At 48.2% G+C, this 21295-nt stretch overlaps 1 protein-coding gene across 5 annotated transcripts in view; it reads left to right on the forward strand.

Annotated features, from left to right (window-relative positions):
• WWOX (WW domain containing oxidoreductase) overlaps window positions 1-21295 on the forward strand; it is an 891989-nt gene that overhangs the window by 474038 nt on the left and 396656 nt on the right. Inside the window, exon 9 of one of the 5 annotated variants that reach the window (XM_043898105.1) lies at window positions 18852-19741. The exons of the other annotated variants lie outside the window; for them this stretch is intronic. Coding sequence (XP_043754040.1) covers window positions 18852-19082 — 231 coding nt within the window. The 3' untranslated portion in view covers window positions 19083-19741. Of the gene's footprint in view, window positions 1-18851; window positions 19742-21295 lie in introns of those variants that run through there. 5 annotated transcript variants of the gene reach the window in all.

The following is a 21295-nucleotide window of genomic DNA, read 5'->3' on the forward strand; positions in this document are numbered from 1 at the left end:
ATATATTTGTGTTTATACTCAGTTATACGTGTGACTGAGTCACTTTGCTTCTGTATGCCTGAAACTAACCCATCACTGGAAATCAACTCTATTTCAATAAAAACTTAAAGGAACATAAAGACAATTTAGAAACATGAATGGGTTAGGGCCAGGGTCAGAGGAAACCCAGGAGGCCCATGGGGCACGCGCAGCTGTGATCAGGCCACGGCCACGTCCTCGAGTGCATCGGCAGCCACTCAAACAGAAAGAGCCATATTTTCAGGGGACCTTTCTCCCCTCTCCTCAGACAATACCCTGGGCTTTGTCAAGGGAGCAGCAGCCTTCACCGAGAAACCCTGGACAACACATCAGTCTGACTTTCCGTTGCTTAGCTCCAGCGTCTGTTTGAAATTCAGTGCAAAGCCATAAATCCCACTTTGCTTCTGGTAGCAACCTACACGGTGTGTCGATTGAGCATTAGAAAAACAGTAAATCCAGCCCATTTATTCACATTAACCAGCCAAGGCATCCCGCGTGCCCATGTAACTACTGGAAATTACTGACGTGGCCTTGTAGACCATGAAAAGATGGAAGCATATGGCAGAATTCATATGTGAACAGATTGCTTTTTCTCCTAAGAACGCTTTATTAGAATATCAACTCTTCCAGCTCAGGGAGGGTACTCTCCCCGCCTTAGATTTAAGCTCCAAGTCACCCCACCACACTTTTTTGTCACCACGTTCTGCTGTGCATCTCACATCTCCTCCTGCCTGTTTCTGAATGGCCTACTTAAACCTTGAGGTGGGCCCTTCAGTTTCCCATAAATTAATAACATGTCTATAAATATTTCCTGGCCAATCTTAGAAGCCTCCGTCTGTTCCAATACTGGGGCCGTGAAAACGGGGGACAGATAAAGCAAGCTTCTTCTTTCAAATGTCCTTCCCGTGAGAGGCAAAATATTATTAATCTGGACTGCCTGCTACTTTCATTTACCGTGTTGCTGCTCATGGGATTACAGGCACAAAGGTTTCATAAATTTCAAATGAAATACGAACATTTGTTGTCAAAATACTCTTCAACTATGAACGCCGCACTAGTGCTAGCTCCATTTATTGTTATTATTATTGTTACTCTTGTTATTGTTATGGTCTTTTTATCCACACGCATTTACATGTTCTCAGCTCTGGGGAGCAAAGCTCCCCCTCCCCTCCCCTCCCCTCATTCCCTTTTAATAGTCTCTTGTGTCTTTTGAGCCTCTTCCCTCCTCTTGCAAGCAGGAAGCAGGAAATCAGTCCGTGAGTGAGTTTTTTTTTTTGTCCCTCCTGCCATACCTGGCTGTGTGTAGTCGCTTTGATTACAGGGCACATCCCTGCCCTCATTTGTGAGCTGAGTCCCTTGTCTGTCACGACCGAGGTAGTTCATGGGGGTGTTTACACTGCTCCATCGTGAGTGACACCCAGGGCCCACCAGGGAGGCTGTGGCCAGCCCAGGAGGACTGGGGGGCTGGGTGGGAGGCAGCAGAGCCAAGCTGGACAGGCAGTCTTTGTGCAGAGCAGCCAGGTCACCAGCTGCCAAGAAAACAGCCTGTCCTGAATCCAAGGGGTCTTGCTCACCTGGATCAGAGAAATGGGGGTGAAGCTGTTAGCTGAGAGACCCAAGAGGCCGACAGAATGGATGGATGCAGGGCGAAAATGAAATAATCAAAGCCAGTTAGTGAGCTCTGACCAGGTGCCAAACCTTTCAGTGGCCCAGGAGTATGCCTCAGAATGACTGTGGAAGGAAGGGGAGGTGTACTGAGTCAGACCAGTGGTTTTCACAGTGGGCTCCCCTGACCCAGCAGCCTTGCCATCACTTGGAAACTTGTTAAAGACACAGATTCTTGAGCACCCCCCACAGGTCTACTGAATCAGAACCCCCAGGGGTGGGGCCTGCTGAAGCCCTCCAGGTGATTCTGACGGTGGTCAAGCTTGAGACGCAGCAGTACGTGCAGGGAACAGGGCAAATATTATTGACACCTGGCCTGGGAGTCCGAGGTATGGTGCCGCTGCCCGGGTTACAGGCCTCCGGCGAGTCTCTTAAACTCTCAGCGCCTGGCATCTTCCTCCTCGAGGGGGATAATCATGCCTGTGGTTCTGACCGTGCAGCGTTTTTCTAGAATGATGCTGGTCCCAGTGACAGCAGCTAAGAACCTGTGTTACCACTGCTGCGTAGCAGGCTGGGTGCCAAGCACGCATTCCACACACTCTGTTCTGACCCTGACCGTTGCCCTTGAGGTAGGTGTTATTAATTACCCCCAGCTTAGTGCTGGGAAACCAAGTGGCTAGCCTATCTGCTCAAGGCCATGCTGCTAATCGGCGGGTATCACGGCAGAGCATCCTCCTTCCAAAGCTCACGTAGGCACTGAGCGGCTAGAGCATTTCACCCGATCGGGGGAGTGTGTGTGTGAAGGGGCCTGATGAGTTACAGACGCCGTATAAAATAATATCAAGCGGTGTTTCCATTGTCCTTTTGTGGGTATGGGTGTACACACACAGGCACACACACATAAATGTGTATGTGTTGTTGCTGTTTCGTTGCTGAGTCGTGTCCACCTCTTCGGCAACCCCATGGACTGCAGCCCATCAGGCTCCTCTCCTATCCATGGGATCTCCCAGGCAACATTACTGGAGTGGGTTGCCATTTCCTTCTCTAGGGGATCTTTCCCACCCAGGGATCAAACCTGTGTCTCCTGCATTGGCAGACGGATTCTGTACCACTGAGCCAGCATGTACATGTGTGTGTGTCTTAAAATTAATTCTCACATTGGCATCTTTGCTTGGGGTCTCTCCTCTGTGGGAGCCTTTGGCCTGGCTCAGCCCCCGTTATCAAATGGATTCACAATCTAAACTGAGCCACACAACCCAGACTGGGTCTGGATTCAGGCGTCAGTGCCAGTTAAGAGTCAGGTTTGCTGAGGAGTATACGGTCTTATCTTTCCCACCAACCAGCAGAGGGGAGAAGATTCGAGACTTGGATGATCACTGAGGGTTTCTGCAGGCTCCTAGGGCAGCCTTGTGAGCGGAAGACAACATTGAGAGCCTTGCCTCGGTTTTTCAATTAAAAATTCCTTCACTCATGTGACATGTTGCAAATCCTAGCTTTTTTTTCTAGGCTTGTAAGTTCAGTTTACAATTCTTACTATGTTGTTTGCAAGCCTGAAAACTTTTAGCAGTCATTTTGGAGGAGCTATAGAATACTATTTCAGTTCACTCATGCATCTAAGTGAAGAGCTTGGGAACGTGATAGTGTATTTACAAATGTAATATTTTGATTTCCTTTTTAAGTATTTTTACTGACAAACTTCCCAAGAATGTAAGTAATTTGCATATATATATAATAAACTACACTTCAATTATGAACCTTAAGTTTACTTAATCTTGTGATATTTTTATAAATTTTGTGATATTTTTGCCTATAGTCACACTGCTGTAGTGACTACCACTTACACATTTAAAACTGAAACTGTTAGGCTAGTGTATAATTCTAGAGTAGGGGTGAGCAGACTTTTTTCTATAAAGGGCCACATGGTAAATATTTCTGGCTTTGCAGTGCCAATACTCTCTGCCACAACAATTTAACCCTTTAATATGAAATCAGTCCCAGACAATACATAAGTGAGTGGAGCTGGCTGTGTTCCAGTAAAACTTTTATATTTTTTTAAAGAAAAAAAAATTATTGCTAAATGAGATAGATAGTTCCTTTGGAAAAAGCAAGTATCTAAAGTTAACCAGACCCTGATGCTGGGAAAGATTGAAGGTGGGAGGAGAAGAGGACGACAGAGGATGAGATGGTTGGATGGCATCACTGACTCAATGGACATGAGTTTGAGTAAACTCCAAGAGTTGGTGTTGGACAGGGGTGCCTGGCGTGCTGCAGTCCATGAGGTCGCAAAGAGTCGGACACGACTGAGCGACTGAACTGAACTGAACTGTACCTCAGTTATATTGTCTGAAAAACAGACAGTATTTCGTTTGACAGCTTTTTGGAAAAGAAAGAACTTTAGAAATTTATTCACAGAGTACATTTCTTTTATCCCTTCAGATTCACTCACCATCCTTCTTAATCATAACAATAAAACTTTATTGATAAAAACAAGCAATGGGCCAGATTTGGCCCAGGGGCTGTAGCTGGCCAACCCCTATTCCCAAAGGCCAAACTCAGACATTACAAGTTCTTAAAATACCACATGTGTGAAGCTATGCCAACACCATAGCATTATTGTCCTCATTTTTATTATCTCAATATTTTTATGTTTAATTCTGTCATTTTTAGGCTTAACTCCAGCACTGGTTGTCTGAGTTTGGAGTTAGTTTCTGCTGTGTTTAGCTGTGTGACTTTGGACAAGTAGCTTAAGCCCTCTGTGTTTATTCTGCTCATCTTTAAAAGGAGATTATTAGAGTACTTATAGGGTGGTTGTAAAGAGAGCTTTCATCCTTTTATGTAAGTGTTCCCGTGGTTACATGATTTCTCTGCAGTAAGGAAGCAGTGATGTCATATCGGACAGTGTCAGAGTTACCTGCCATGGAATGCTACGCCTGGCTGTCAGCATCCTGAGATTTCTTAAGAGCCCAGGAGCCCCCTGGCCAATGTGTGAACTCATTTCTCCTGGTCACCAGTGCTTCTAAGACAACTGCCTTTTTATAGACGCAACGGTTATCATTGATTCATATTTCTTAAAGAGAATGCCTCACTTGTTCTCCCTGATTACTGAGACCTGCACCCTCCACCAGGTGGCACCTCGCTTAAGTGAGGTTTGTATTTCTTCGGGCACTTTCCCTGAAATTATCTTCTGGCCAGCTCTAAGTCACCTTTGAACTTGATGGAACTCTCTACCCTGTTCCCCTGTGTTCCGTCTCTCCAGACCAGAAAACGATATTGGGACATCTGTCAGGGATCATCTGACTTGCAGTCACATCTTCTGTCTGAGAGAGCGGTTCCTGGCTGAGGACGGCACTGTCCCTTCCCTGCGCTTTGGGCATTTTTGGTCACAGGGTCGCAGGGCACCGTCTGCCTTGGGGAGGATAGGTGACTGGGGAGCCAGGATGCTGAGCCTTCTGCTGTGGGTGGCTGGTCCCATAGGATGTGGAAACACCTTCCTCAAGATGCTGGTGACACCCCCACCTTGAAACCCTCTCCTTGGGTCCTTTTTGTGACAGACATTGGTAGGTGGACCAAGGATACTTACAGAAGTTCACAGGTCAGGTTCAGAGTCAGTGCTGCCTGCACGAAGAAATCTGCTAGGTCCAAGGACCAGGGGCACGTGAGCCTGGGGGCGGGGCCAGGCCAGCACCCAGGGATCTGCCCTCTGACCTACATGACCGCTTCTTACTTTGCCGCCCCGTTGTTTTTCCATGTAGGATTTCTTGCGGCATTTATGGGCCTGCAGTGAGCGTGGCTGCAGTCACCGCGAGGTCTCTCTGGCTGTGTCCTCCAGGGCCAGGACTGGAGAAGCGGCTGTCACTAGCATGGTACTTGGCACAGAACGGGTGCTTAATGAATATTTATTGAACAGTTTCCAGCTAATGCAAGAAAGCTAAACAGTACAACACCCGGAGGATTGAAGTTTATTGAAAATCGACCCAAAGGACTATGGTGAAAAGAATCTGAAAAGGCTGGGGGTTGGGGGTGGGCGGCAGAGGAAGGAATCTGTGTTTATTAAGCACCTTCAGTGAGGGCTGTAGTAGAAGTGTGATGGGACAAACAGTCTGGGCCAGGCTGCCCTGGGCTGAATCCAGACTCTGCCGGGCAAAGCTGTGTGGCCTGGGCAAGTTAATCAGCTTCTCTGTACTTAATCTCGTTATCTTTGAGAGAGTGATAATCTCACAGGGAGATGGAGAATGAAATGTGCAGGTTCCAGAAAGCGCTTTAATAGGCCCAGCAGGTAATGAGCGCCACCCAGGCGTTTGTTTGTGGTTATTTCCTTAGCTCACTTCTTCCTGATGTTCCCAGGTCATCCCCATGTGACAGGTGGGGAGAGTGAAAGTCTGGTGGCCTTACAGCACGTGGCAGCCTCGGACTTGGAACCAACCAGCCACCCACTCCATCCGACCCCCCATCTCTCCACCTGCCTCACTCTGAGTTTCCTTCTCTGCGTGGGGAATTAGGGGACCAGGAGGAGGAGAAGGGCTTGAGGATAACACACCAAGGTGATGTGTCTGCACCATGTGGTGGACCAGAGAGTTGGGTTGTGGGCTCCTGGGGACCCTGTTGGGCTGAGCTCAGGTCATGGCCCTGAGATGGACATTCAGCACGAGTTGCCCATGTGACGGCTCCTCTCCCCGCGTGGGCGGGGCAGCGGACGGCTCCAGTAATAGGCGCACAGGAGGAAGCGCGGGGATTCCTGACACCAGGACCGCGCAGACACAGGGGCAGGCGCGTGACTGCATGTCCAGGTTGGAAGGCCAGCGGTGGCGAAAGAGAACATGAGTCGCACATGGCAAGGGGAAGGAAAGAGGCGGCCAGTGTGTCCGGGACACATTTTTCAGACCACGCATGCTGTTGTTGAGTCTCTTAGTCATGTCCAACTCTTTCCGACTCCATGGACTGTAGCCCACCAGGCTCCTCTGTCCATGGGGTTCTCCAGGCAAGCACACTGGAGTGGGTTGTCATTTCCTTCTCCAGGGGATCTTCCTGACCCAGGGATCAAACTCAGATCTCCTAAGTTGGCAGGCAGATTCTTTACCACTGAGCCACCCGGGAAGCAGAACATGCATGGAGGAGAGCAGAGTGCTCTGGGGCCATGGGAAACCCTTCCCTGGAGCATTTGCACCCTCTCCACCCCCTTTTAGTCCCGCCATGTGCACCACAGAAGGAATCACCATGTGCATTCTTCAGACCTGATGCCACCCTTTCCCGCCACCGCCACCCCCCACCGGAGTCCTGGGCTTGAGCCACAGACACCTGCCCCAGAGCTTCTGTCCTCCAGCAGCACAGGAGAACTCTGCTCTTTGCGAAGGGAGTCAGTCTCAGAGGCAAGTGTCTGGCCTTTCAGGACCCCGCGATGACGAGTGGGGTCAGGACGGGCGTCCCTGAAGGAGAGGGGTCAGTCGGAGGGCTGGAGGAACTTGACTTCAGCCAGGAGGGCAGAGGGGAGGACCTTAACCCTGGCTCTCGTGTTTTCTCCCTGCTCCTCCTGTCTGCATTGGCACCACCCCAGGCAGCCCTTCGCCTTGTCTGCCTCTGAGGCTGGTCTCTGCTTCTCCCCGTCTCCTGCGAAAAGTGCTACTGGGGAGGCATTAAGATCTCTGTAAGGGAGACTGGGAAACCCCAGAAAGTCCACATGTTTGGACTGGGGGGACAGGAAAATAAATTAAAAAAAAAAACCTAGATATGTTTCTAACCATCCCACAGATCTTGACCTCCTAAATGGGAAGATTTTTTCATTAATTTTTTTTTTAAATTCTATGAATTTCTAGCACAGCAGGTAAAACAGTTTTCTTCAGCCGTAAGACTGTGACCGTTTTCCTCTTCTCAGTCTCAGCGGAAAGGAGGTTTTGAACTTAATTCCTTTGTTTTTTCACTTGTCAAATTTATATACCATAAAATTTCCCATTTTAACCGTGTGTAAGCATCTAATTCGGTGGTATTAAGTGTATTCACAGTATTGTGCGACCATCACAGCCATCCATCTCGAAGGGAACTTGCTTCTTAAATCTCCCAGCTGTGTGGTTCACATCGTGATGTCCTTCAACCCAGTCTGGTGGAAAGGGGCAGTTTGGACTCTTTTTTAACTGCTAGCCGCCGTGTTACCCTCCGCCAGTGATCTGACCTTTCTGAGCTTCAGGTTCAGCCTGAAAAATGGGAGCACGTCTGCCCACCTTAGCACCCTGTGATCTGAAGCTGGTGAGACCCCAGGCGGGCGACCGCTAGAGTCTACCGTCACCTGAGTCTCTGCTGAGGCTTGAGAGGGTTACACACCAGCCACCTTTCCTTCTCATTGGTCTGCCCTGGCCTGAGACTTGGTTCTCCTTTTTCACACATGGCGCGTATGATAGATGAGGTCCCAAGCAGCAGTTCCTGTAAGGACCGTGTGATTGCCCGCTGTTGCTGAGGGCCTCATGAAGGCGGAAACAGGTCGATGCAAGGAGCGTCCCAGCTTGGTATCTGCTGGGCTCTCTCCGTACAGTTGACGAAACTCCAATCCATAAAAAGCTGTTTGAAATTTCCATTAGGAGATTTGCACAAGTGGTTAAAATTAGTCATGCATTCTTGGTCTAAACTGCAGGAAGGGTGTCTTTACTGTGAAAATGATTATGACATGTTAAAGCTGCGTAATGGTAAGCAGACAGTTTTCCGAGCTGCCGGGCGAGTTCTGGAAATGCTCTATTTATTTTCTCCCTACTGACTCCTTTCTTTCAGGCAAGACTGCTGGTGCGGTGACTTGGAAAACAACTGAGACCCAGCAGTTTCCAAGCATTGGCATCACGTGGCTTCATCTGCAAGCCAGGCCAGCTCTTTTACTTTTGTAAGAGGGGGCCTTAAAAAATAGCAGCATTCCTGGTTTTCTCACCTTAGCTCCCCCCTCACTTAACACTTCCAGAAGGACAGCATCGCATCCAAGGTCAGGGCATGGGCAGTGACGTTTGTGTACTGAAGACCAGCTGCCTGGTTCAGTTGCTTACCTACTCCTTTTTAGCGCAGCGCTGTTTTCAGTGTTAGAGAGAAGGCTGTGATTTTCTTTGATATTAAAAAACCAGCCTCTTATATTTTCCACCACCATTTGCATTCAGTCTGATGGCCACTAAACACGTATGTGGATTTTTTTCATCTGAGAGGATTTTCTGTCTGCATATTGTTTACATTTATCAAGCGTTTTCCTGCCCAGTACTTTACATCCATTGTAGCCTCTGGGCCTAGCTGACAACATGGCCCGTGTGAAACGCAAAACAAACACAGTGGAAAGAGTCAAAGGGTCTCCTTTAGAGAGAATAGAGGACACGGACAGGCAAACGTGGCTGTCAGAGTGGGTGGCGTGCGGAGCGCGGCTCTGCCTTTGTTCTGTCTTCACTTGTCAGTCGAGCACCCCCACCCCTCACACGCTCGCTGAGCTGACCCGAGAGCCCAGCCTTGGCTCAGCTCTTAGCCTGCCGTTGTGCAGCCCAGAAAAACCAGGAAGGAGCATTTCATGAAACAAATATTTAAAATGACAGGGCATAACTAGGAATATCTGATGCTGTTTGGGATTATCTAAAAAAAAGAGTTTAATATTTATTTGATTTTTTATTTGCTCTGGTTCTTTGTATTTGGTGACTCTGTGGAATGCCACATACACCATCAGAGTAGGCTACTTCTGTGCACACTAATTAAATATGAGAAAAAAATACAAACCAAACCCTTATTCCTGCAATTCTGGTCCTTTGCCACCAGGTGGTGGTAGTGTATCTTGATTAAAGACTCTGACTTGCGAGGTACAGGTATTCGTCTGTGTATTCACTAAACGGCCTTTTTTTAGTGACGTTGTTTCGTGATTTAGAGCTGTGGATGTAGAACTGAGTTAGATAGATTTGTCTCATCTGGAAGCTTGCCTTCCACTGTGCAGTCACAGATGGCAGGGTTTTCCTAAAGCTGAATTCACTTCTTTTCCCCGTCTCACCCCCATTCCACCCTTCACTCCCATTCAGAGTAGGAGACTTTAAGGGCAAAAACTGTTCTCAGATATCTTAAAAACTTACCCTGGTCAGATTCACCTGCCTGCAGAAATCTCTTATTTTCCCCCAACACTTGTGCAGAAACTCCAGACGTTTGAATAGAAAAAAGCACCTGCTGTGTAAAAGATCAGCAATGCGCGCATGCCCACGCCTTGTCACCTGCAGCATCACAGACGCACCGGGGGCCCTGGACACCTTCATGGGCTCCTTGTTTCAGCCTCTTTCTCCGATCATTCTGGGGCTTTTGCAGAGTCTGGAAGAGTCTGAATCAGAGCCCTCTCTGCCACGTCAGGAGTGGACAGGGACGTGAGGACCAGCGGTGCTCGAAGTCAGTGGTGGTCCAACTTTTCAAGCATAAAAGACCCCCCCTCCGTTCTTTAGTTGGTGCCTTCTTGTATCTGTTGGCTGAGAAATATGTACCAAAACAATGCCACTTGAAATTAAATGATCACCTAGAGTAATTTAGGACTTCATTGGTTAGTGTGTTTGCCTACACTTAAAAAAGAAATTAGTATTCTTTTCATACTAAACGTGTGCTAAGGAGGAAGGTGGTGACATAATTCTGTATTATGTAATAATTCCCAGTGACTTATGGGAATGACTTGCTCAAAAATCTTATGTAATATTCCCAATGACTCTGTCTGATAGGTCTTCATAGTACTCTTGTATAAAATGGAGTTCAGGGGATTAAGCTAGTGGCCTGTATCTAGGGAGTGGACAAGCCAAGATTTATACCAAAATGGTCCAAGTGCAGTGTTCTGAACAGGTAGAAATTTTGCAACCCGAAGTAGCTAGCCTCTCCAGATTACAATTGCCGACTCAAAAAGAATGAAAAGTCCAAGTGTTAGTTGTTCAGTCCTGTCTGACTCTCTGCGACCCCATGGACTGTAGCCCACCAGGCTCCCCTGTCCATGGAATTCTCCAGGCAAGAATACTGGAGTGGGTTGCTATTTCCTTCTCCAGGGGATCTTCCAGACCCAGGGATCAAACCCAAGTCTCCTGCATCTGCAGGCAGATTCTTTACTGTCTGAGCCACTGGGGAATAGGAAAGAATAATCAGGGATAGACAGTTCCTCCTCTGCAGCTCCTCTGGGGGAACCTGGGGCACCTCCTATTGAGAAGCCTCACTGCAGACTCTGAGGGTCAGAGGCCGCCCTTGGCAGGAATGCTGTCCTCAGAGGCACAGTCCTGCTGGGTGCTCAGGGGTGTGCCTGGGGCAGGGGAGAAGTGCTTCTGGTCAGAGAGGCAATCGCCCTCATCCGCCAGAGAGCCTTAGACCAGGGCTTCCCCCCGCCAAACAGTCCCCTCTGGAAGACGACCGGCTTCTCTGAGCGTTAAGATGAGTTTCTGTTCTCAAGCAATGAGTAGACAAGCCAGAAAGCGAGCAGTAGAGAAGGCATGGGTGAGGCGGCCCAGTCTGCAGAGCATGCTTCCATCCTCACTTGGGCTCTTGTGCAGCCATGTGAATGGGGCAGGGCTTATTTTACAGTTAACCTCATCCTGTAGCTGAGGAAACTGCACCTCGAGAAGTAGGATATCCATCCCCGAGTTTTGTAGCTGTTAAGACTCAAATCCTACATCTAGCATCCTAGCGTGACCGTGTAAAATAGAAGACACCCAATTCAATCTGAGCTGTGTTTCTGCATGTCTGTGAGGGGCTTCCCTGGTATCTCAGTGGTAAAGAATCTACCCACCATGCAGGTCCCTGGGTCAGGAAGATCCCCTGGAGAAGGAAATGGCAACCCCCTCCAGTATCCCTGCCTGGAGAACCCCCATGGACAGAGGAGCCTGGTGGGCTACAGTCCCTGGGATTGCAAAAGAGTCAGACGTGACTTAGCAACTCAACAACAGCAATTTCTTTGTATAAATGTAGCCCGTGCAGTATTTGAGATATATTTACACTTGAAGAAAATTGTGTGGGATATACTTAGACTAAGAAATAAATTGTACCTGAAATTAGAATTTAACGAGAATCTGCATCTTCATTTGCTCAATCGGGCACCTGCTCACAGCATCTTCTTGTTTCTGCCCCACTCTGCCACGTGGTCTGAATGTCATTCTGTGATTCAGTAACTGCGCTGGGAAGTCACGGTTGTTTTCAGAGTAGCTCCTTATCAAGCACGTGTCACCTGCTAGAAGCTTTACTTCCTCTGTTGCATCTCCTCACACCTTGAAAGTTGGGTCTCCCTTTTCAGATGAAAAAACTGGGGCTCAGAAAGGGTAAACAGCTTGCTCAACGCCTCTTAATGAACGAAGGTGAAAACTAGGATTAGAACCAGCATCTGTGCCTCCAAGGGCATTTATTATAGATATCCACACTCCACATCCCACGCCAGTATTCTTGCCTGGGAAATCCCAAGAATAGAGGAGCCTGGTTGGCTACAGTCCACGGGGTCTAAAAAAGAGTAGGACATGACTTAAGCAAATAACTAACACTCCAAAAAAAATTTTTTTTTAAATTTAAAAATAAAAATGATGTTCACAGTCACCCAGAGGTATAAAGCCCCTTGTAGGGGGAACCCAGGGGTTGGCTTGAGGAATTTGTCTCTTCACTGCACCCAGAGAAATGCTTCCCATGTAACAGGTCCTCTGCACATACCTGTTCGTTGACTGATGTTTCAGGAATAGTTCAGAAAATAAATGGGGGGTGGGGGGGAGTGGAGAGAGTTGAAAACTCAGTGCCATTTACACGTCTGTTTCGCCCTAGATGTATTTTAAATTTTGTCAGGACCATAAACTGTGTTTCCAAACACGAAGATAGATTGGGCCTCTGACCTCTTCCGAGGTGACATAATTCATCCGAAAGGTTTATCGCCCTGCATGCCATTTCACAGTTCCCTGCGATTCCTCGCGTTCTTCTCCCTCCATTAAGAATAGAATGGGGCAGTTGGGGACGGAGGTGAGGGTGAGAGCTGGCCAGTCCTGTGTGTGCGCGCGGAATGTGGCCCCCAGGAGCCCCAACCCCCCACCCCAGCCCTCCTGTTAACACCACACTCTTATCCCGTAATCACAGCCTGCGGGAGACAAAATCACAATTCATCTGGAAAACGAGATTAACTCATTTAAGCTCAGCACTGATCACAGAGAGACAGTGTTGGCTGGTGCCTAGCTGAAGGGCAGCCAGCAGATTCCTGGCCCCAGTGGCTCGGGGGCGGGAGAGGGGCACCGGCGGGGAGTCCTGTGCATCTCTGCCGCCCCCGTCCTCTGACGAGGGTCGCGTTCTTCCCTTCCTCATCAGAGCATCTTCCGAACCACGCAGCTGTCCCCGCAGCTCTTCAGAGAACTTCTCGGGTCGGTATGCGGCAGCGTCCTCAGCTCCGGGCCCCACAGCACGTCGTCGAAATGAATCGCCCTGTGACTTGGCGCTGGTCGATCCACGCGGAGATTGGATTTGCGGTTGCGTCGGGTGCCTGCCTCCAGAGCGCGGGTGTGCTGTCTCCCCGGCTGGGGCCTGGAGCGGAGGTTGATTTCCTTCTACTTCCCGAGTTCCCTTTCTCAGGAGGTGACTTCCCCCAGGGATGTCCCCGAGGTTGAACTGCTCTGTCTGTCCCACCTGGAGCCCTGAGCACAGGTTCTGTACCCACATCTAATTGTCCCCCAGTGGCCTGTCCATTTGAGGGACTTGGGGACCCGTTTCCCACATGGAGCAGAGAGGCACCAAGTTGAATATACAGTTAACTGCCCGGAGACTCGCTTGTGGAAGCAGTACGTTCAAGAGACGGGCCGGCTGCTCCTACCCTCTGCAGGGTCCACGCCCACCCTGCCCAGCCTTCCCGACACTGCTTTGCCGCACCGCACACCTGGGATGTGCCAGAGCTCCCCTCTTCTCCTGACACGGTTCAAGTTAACGGACCTGAGTGGTGTATGTGGGTGTTTCTCTTCTTGCTTCTCAGTCTTGTTTTATGCTTGTTCATGTCCTGACATCTGGACCACAAGTAACTTACGTGTTTGTCAAGGCCAGATGTTAGGACCTAATGACCACTCACCAGGGGTTTTAGGAAGGGAAGGGGACAAGTCACGATAGAATATTTTGAACGAATATCTTGAAAGCCAGCTGGCTCCATGAGCCAAAGATGCTGCGTGTCTGACTCTGTGCTTGCCAGGCTGGCCTCTCTGTGATGGAGAAACCAGTAGACCACGAGTCCTCCAGCATTTCGTGTAGATTGTTTTGTAATGTTCAAATTAGTAGGGAGTAATACGCATTTTAAAATATATCACTATTCCTTTTGAAGAAACATACCATTTCTGGGTATGTTCAGTAACAGTGACTGAATAATTGCTTCAATACACAGGAACAAAATGCTCTTATCAGGCAATTGTAGATGCTTTGGAGAGAAGTTTTAGGATTAGGTGGCTACAGCCATTCGGAGCTTTGCTGAATATTTAACAAATTTTTTGTGTGGATCCATCAGCTAAGAAGACTATCAATTTTAGAGCATACAGCTGTTCGGGAATAATAGTTTGAAAGACCAGCCCCAAAGATCTTGGTGATTAAAGTGTGAACAGATGACGGAATGATAAACCTTAACGTCTAAAATGTGTTTTTATAGTTCCCTCCCTATGTAATAACATTGTCTGATGAATGTATTTGCAGCGAACAGACCGAGTGAAAGAACCTTCCATAAGGGGACTCAACACAGTTTGAATACAAATGTTTGCCCCCAATTCCCCTGTTAGTGATCGACTGTATGTATTGATCAGTGTTAAAAAGGGGGCACCCAGGAGCCCCCTCAAAGCCCTTCTGCGAACGCACTCCCACTTATAAACGCATGCCTTGCACGGGTATCGATCACAACTATTCCATAAACACATCTCACAAAGTCCCTCTGTGCCCGTGCCATTTAAATTAGTCCAAATGCAGAGCAAAGCTTCCTTCCAAAGGGAAATAGCATGTCTTCCAGCAGCTCCGCTACCCCAGCCCTGGCATGAAATCATTCGCAGTCTGTGCCGGGTTGGTGAAGACAACACCCTCCCAGCCCTGAGCGGATCGAGCCCTCGATCGAGCCTGTTTCCTAGCTGATGTCCTTTTGTGTCACATCAGGTGAGGAGGTGCCCTGAATGCAAAGCCAGCGTGCACTTGACTTCAAAATGTTACATGAATTAAAAGCACTAGAGACTTGGCCCCCAGGTGTAACCTGTGAAGCTTGTTTTCACTTGGATTTAAATGAACCTACTGTCAAAGACTGAAGGAGGAAATGGTAACCCACTCCAGGATTCTTGCCTGGGAAATCCCATGGAGAGAGGAACCTGGGGTCACAGAGGAGTCGGACAGGTCTTAGCAACTGAGCAGAAACGCAGCCTCAAAGACATTTTCCTGAGACAGTCAGGGAAACCTGAATATGGAGTAGCTACCGGGTGGTATGCAGCACCTGTTGTTAATAGTAGGGTAGGTACCATCTTAAATAGAACTCGTTCTGCATCACAGATGTAGACTGGTGCGTTTGTAAGTGAGAGCATGTGATGGCTGGGGTTTGCTGGAAAATGACCTGGAAAAAGTACTTGGGAGACAGGGTGGACAAATCAAGACGGATAAATGTTGATAACTATGGTTGACTATGGATTTAGTTAGCTAATTTCTCTATTTTGGGGTATGCTTGGAAGCTTCCATAATGAAATACTATCTAGAGGTCTCAAGCGACAAACTGCCAGGAAATGACTGTTAGAAATAGCCAGTATCAGATTCCCGGGCCCCTGGACAGGGCATTGTGTGAGCCGGAATGGACAGCTAATTTCTGGTGACCAGGCTGGCAGAGTTCTGTCCTTGTACGGTTATTATTATCTGGGCCCTATTACAGGCTGAATTGTGTTCTCCTAAATTCATTCGTGGAGGTCCCCTGCCCCAGAACTTCAGATTATGACTATGTTTGAAGATAGGGCCTTAAAAGACATGATTAGGGTTAAAGACAACAACAGAGGAGGAGATGGTTGGATGGCATCACCAGCTCAATGGAGATGAGCAAACTCCTGGAGATGGTGAAGGACAGGGAAGCCTGGCGTGCTACAGTCCATGGGGTCGCAAAGAGTTGGACTCGACTTAGCGACTGAACTGAAGTTAAAACAAGGCTGTCAGGGTGGACCCTGATCTAATCTGACTGGTGTCCTTATGAGAAGAAGAAATCCGGGTGTACATGGAGGAACCACGGCTGCATGCATAGAGGGGAGACCACGTGGGGACGCGGAGAGAAGGTGGCTGCTTGCCTGCCCGGGAGAGGGGCTGCAGAAGAATCCAGCTTGGCCTAGGGATTGGAGCCTCCAGCGCTGTGAGAAAATAAGCCCCAGTGGGATATTTTGTTACGGGAGCCCTGGCAGACTAATGCTTGGGTACGGTCTGCCTACGAGGCGGCGAGAGAGAAAGACAGACCTGGGGCTCGGGGCACCAGGAGCTGGACTGCGGTCCCCGCCCTGCCTCCAGCTAGGAGGGCAGCGTGCCTGCCCGTGTGCCCACATCCCTGTGTTATCTCCATGAGGCTGTGACTGGTGGGATGGGAAGGGAAGTGGGGAACAGGAGGCAAAAGGACGCCTTTGGGGGACTGGGTGAGCCGCAGCTCTTCCTCCGTGGGGCCCCCTTCCAGCACGCGGCCGTCTCCCGCGCTGTGCTCCAGGGACATCCAGCTCCCTCTCCCCACTGGGCTCCCGCGTCCCGACGGCCGCGCCGTGCACCGCCCAGCTCTCGCATCCATCTCTCGTGAAGGATGCCGAGGGCCCGGCTGCACAGAGATGTTCCGGCAGAGCGCTTCGGGCAGGGGGGGCGGTCATCAAGACCTCTGGAGATTGGTGAGGAGGCGCCTGGCACGGTGTTGGCCCTTGGGTGGGGTTAGGACAGAGTCCGTGAAGGGGGAGGGTCAGGGTGAAGGCCGAGAGGCAGGCGGGGCCACGTCACACAGGGCCTTGCAGACCGCAGTGAGGGCTCGAGATGGTCCTCTCGTAACACGGAGCCACTGTCTGCTGTTGAGCTCGAGGGGGGGCCATGTGAGGATGTGGAGAGAAGGTACGTGACCTGTGACGTGTGATGCACAGCATATACATGTCTGATAACGCACGTAAGGTGTGACATCGTATGTAATCTGTGTTTATACGCTATGTTGTGTGTTTGATACAAGATGTAACATGGAATGGTGTGATAGTACTCGCGCCACGCCACAGCTGCTGGGTGGGGAATGGGTGAGGACGGGAAACGCAGAGGCCGATTTAAAACAGCCGTCCCCAGCCTTTTTGGAACTACGATCGGTTTCATGGGAGACAGTTTCCCACGGACTGGGGTCGAGGGAAATGGTTTTGTGATCTTTCAAGCACATTCCTTCAAGCTTCACTGGTGGCTCGGCTGGTAAAGAGTCCGCCTACAATGCGGGAGACCTGGGTTTGATCCCTGGGTTGGGAAGATCCCCTGGAGAAGGGAAAGGCTCCCCACTCCAGTGTGCTGGCCTGGAGAATTCCATGGAGTGTACAGTCCATGGGGTTGCAAAGAGCGGGACACGACTGAGCGACTCACTTTCACTTCAAGCACATCACATCCCAGGTGGCTCAGACAGTAAAGAATCCGCCTGCAATGGTGGAGACCCAAGTTCGATCCCTGGGTTGGGAAGATCCCCTGGAACAGGGAAAGACTGCCCGCTCCAGTATTCTTGCCTGGAGACTCCCATGGACAGAGGGGTCTGGCGGGCTGCGGTACATGGGGTCAGGAAGAGTCAGACATGGTTGAAGCTACCTAGCACGCACGTGTTGTTCCTCCCCTTCCTCCTCACCATCTCTCATATTTGTTTGCCTCTCTGTGCTTCCCGCCTCTTTGCTCATGGGAAGCTGTGTGCTGGTTTGAAACCCATTCAGAACACAGTGGACTCGACACCAAGTGGCTTATTGTAAATGAATCCACTCTGACTGCCGTTACTTTAATGGCACCTAAATGATAAATGTTAATAAAAAAGCATTTTCGCTTGGGAAAGCACAATGGTATTTCTTGCCAGACTGCCAAAGCTGTTTGCTTTATGGGAAGGGATTTGAAATAAGGGGTTTTGGTGGTTGTATTTTTGCTTCAACAGTTATTTATGGAGAAAGTATGGGCCATTGCGTGTTTATAGTATCTCTTCTTTATGGATGCCCAAGTTATTATTTTTTATTGGTTTGGGTACTTATTTTGCACATTTGTAAACAATTATGTAGTTACACAGCTGTTGTACCACAGAGGCCACATGCATTCCCTGTTAAGTTAAAATTCCATGAAGGATTCTCACTGGATACCACCATAAAAGAATTACTGCAGTTCCAAAAAACAAGAGAGAGAGAGAGAGGCTCAGGAGCTATCATTGGGTTTTTACAGTGTTTGGAATTAAATAAATGTAATGCTTTTTTGCTAACTTTAGAGTTGGCGTCAAACTTTATAACTTTATGAAGTTTCTTTTTTTACAGTTCGTCACTGGAAAAGTCCCTGATGCTGGGGGGAGTTGAGGGCAGGAGGAGAAGAGGGCGTCAGAGGATGAGAGGGCTAGACGGCATCACCGGTGTAATGAACATGAACTTGGGCAGACTCTGGGAGATGGTGAGGGACAGGGAGGCTGGTGAGCTGCAGTCCACATGGTCACAAAGAGCCAGACACAACTGGGTGACTGAACAACATGAAGTTTCTACCTTTATCCACATTTGAATAGAAGGCTTCATATTTGACTGTTTGCCACAATGTTAATGAATGACTGACTACTTTGGTAAATTCTGTATCCTTCTCCATAATCTTGGTGGGGAAAATGCATAGCTTAGGAGACTCCTAGTTTATCTAAGAAAAGTTTTTGAACAGAAAGTATTTATTTAAGGTGACAGATATTTATGGAGCCCCTGATACATGCCAGGAATTGTTCTGCTGACTCAAACAGGGGAGAAATGAATAGAGGGATGGAGGGAGCTAAGGAGAAGGGCAGAGGATGGGGTAACTGGTCCAGATCTCGGAAAAATATATAGCATCTGGGGCTCTTTTCAAATAGATGGAACTGAAACGTCATTCATTTACTAAAACTCTATAAGGCCCCAGGCACTGTAGAAAGCTGTAGAATTGAGGGTGTGAATGAAATGAGCAGAATCCCTGCCCATCAGAACTTAGGGGGTTGGTGAAGACTGTGGTCCTCCCGATCACACACCTGCCTTCAAACCCAAGCCCCGTCATGTGTCCTCTCCTTGGCCAGCAATCTCTTTCTCTCCCAGCCTGTTGTCCAGTGGATGATGTCACCACAGAAGCAGCCCGTGCACCTCGCCCTTGACGCAGAGCCGGTCGGTGACCATGGCCAGTGGGTTATTCTGGGGAGACTCCCCCATGCCCATCTCCTTCACCATCACTGCTGCTCACCCATTCTTATGAGACCACTGCTTGCTGAATCTTCTGTTGGGGGTGTCAGCTCAAAGAAAGAAGAAAAAAAAAATATCAAGCTTGACTGAAAAGAGGACGCAGCCTCGTTGGGGAGATGGTCACATGTGAAGTGAAAAGGTCTAAGATGTTAAAACAGGCATCCAAGGAAGAGCACCAGGGTGAAATGCTGACAAATGGGAGACGTCTGTGGTGTTCATTAAGAAAATGGGGGGGGGGGCGGTGTTAAATACGATTTTTTAAAAAGGGAGGAGACCCCAGGGCACATTGAAAGCACAGTTTGAAATAAGCATCTTGATCGAGATAAGTTCGTTTCTCCTGTCTTAGGCTGGCTTATAGTATTTCTGTGTATCCTTACCGCGTCTGAAATGTATTAGTAATGTTTGTGATTTACCAAATGGAAAATAGCAGTTAACTTTAAGCAGTAGTTAAAAATGAATCCGTAGGTGAGAGTTTTATCTGTTTCTCTCAGCCATCAATCAAAAACAAAACAAATAAAGAACAAAAAAAGGAAAGAAGAACCTAGTGTTTACTTTGCAGTATGTTTCTGCAAAATCTTGTTTCACTTTGCCGTTTTATTCATTTGAAGCACGTTTTCACCAAAGTGTTCTACTCTAAGCTAGTCTCAGTTCAATTTACAGTGAAAGGGTTTTTTTTTTTTTTTTTAGTTTAGATAATTTACATATAAAAGCGTTACTGTACATTTTATAGAACGACTGTGTTCAGAAAACAACGATTTCAATTTAATCGTATTGTTATTCTGCAAGTTGAAAATGCTTCCCTCTTGCTTCTTAGTCTTCCTAACAACATTCCTTCTTGTCCTAATTTAAAAGTGTTAGTGTTTGAAAATTGATGTGTTCCTGTTAGACCCCACCAGTAAGACTTCAGGCCCACTGTGGTTTGTCTGATGGACTCAACGATCATGTGCACCTGTGAGACACAGAATCTTCATCATAATCTGAGCATGACAGGTATATAGGTCTTTCTAAATTATTTTCTTTCTTCTCCCAAGAAATTTTGTTTGCGAGTGGCCATATCTGTTTTAAAAACAAACAAAAATACAAAAAAGTACTTACACCTCCCTTTATGTTTTAACATTTGCCATGTTCTTTCCCCCTTTTCTCCCACCACCCCCGCCTTTTTTAAAAATGACACTGTTGTTCTGGAAAAGTCCTCAGGAGTCAGTTGCTGCACCTCAGAATCTTTTATCACAATGAGCCTTTGAGAAGCAGAGCCAGATGTTCAGACCACCGTTATTTGTCCTCGGAAGCCTGCCAGTGTTTCACATTCTTGACCCTGGAATTGAACTTGAGGCTCTGACTCTATAAAAGACAACCCTCGACTTTCATGCTTCCGCAAGCTTGGGTTACACTGCAAATTTCCACCGGTCCCCACTTGTCTGTCTCTTGCAGGATTTCAGGTTATTCCCCAAGTGTCTTAGGCAGGCCATATCGGAGCGCCTGCCTCTAAGGCACAGTCGATAATTGCTAGGTGAGAGCATAGTCAGCTGTTTAATCAGGAGCCACAAAGCTGCGTTTAAAATTTGGCTCGAGCCACAAGATAAGTGCATCCCCTGACCTCCACCCCAGGAACGAAGCCCAGAGTGTGTTTCTGACAATAGAGTAGCTGTCAGGGCCACTGAGGAGCGCGTGCCAGGGCTCTCCCTTTCAGTTCCTGGGTTTGCTGCTGCCAGAGTCTGCCTCCTACCAGCCCATGTGACGGAGGTGGCTCGTCGGTGATGACTTGTAGACGTGCATCCGTGTAACTCTCAGGCTCACACGTCCCTGTGTGTGGTTCTTGGTTTGGGCGCCGCATCGTTGTGTCTTGCAACAGACAAGGGTCAGAAGTTTCCTACAGCCTGTTGTCCTTTCTACAGTATCCTTAACTTACGTGTCCCATGGAAAGAGTATTTTCCATAATGAAAAGAACGGACTTTTTTTCTTCCAGTATATTCAAAACGACTACAATTCCTCTTTTCCCCTTCAGGTTTTAACTACTGCATTATAATACTGTTCACATTTACTTGCAAATTCCTAGGTCGCTTTTTAAAAAAGGCATGTGGTGATAACAATTTTTCTTGTTATTAGTCTATGAAGATGCTTAAGGCCAGAGTTCAGAGTATTTTCCCTGCTTTAGAAGTCATAAGTGTTAAGTTCAGGGCAATCTGAACCGTTCGTTTCAGAAAAATTTACTTTATCAAGGCTTCCCAGGTGGTTCAGTGGTAAAGAATCTGCCTACCAATGCAGGAGATACAGGAGATGTGGGTTTGATCCCTGGACTGGGA

The sequence above is a fragment of the Cervus elaphus genome, chromosome 4 (genome assembly GCF_910594005.1).
Source record: "Cervus elaphus chromosome 4, mCerEla1.1, whole genome shotgun sequence".
Taxonomy (NCBI): domain Eukaryota; kingdom Metazoa; phylum Chordata; class Mammalia; order Artiodactyla; family Cervidae; genus Cervus; species Cervus elaphus.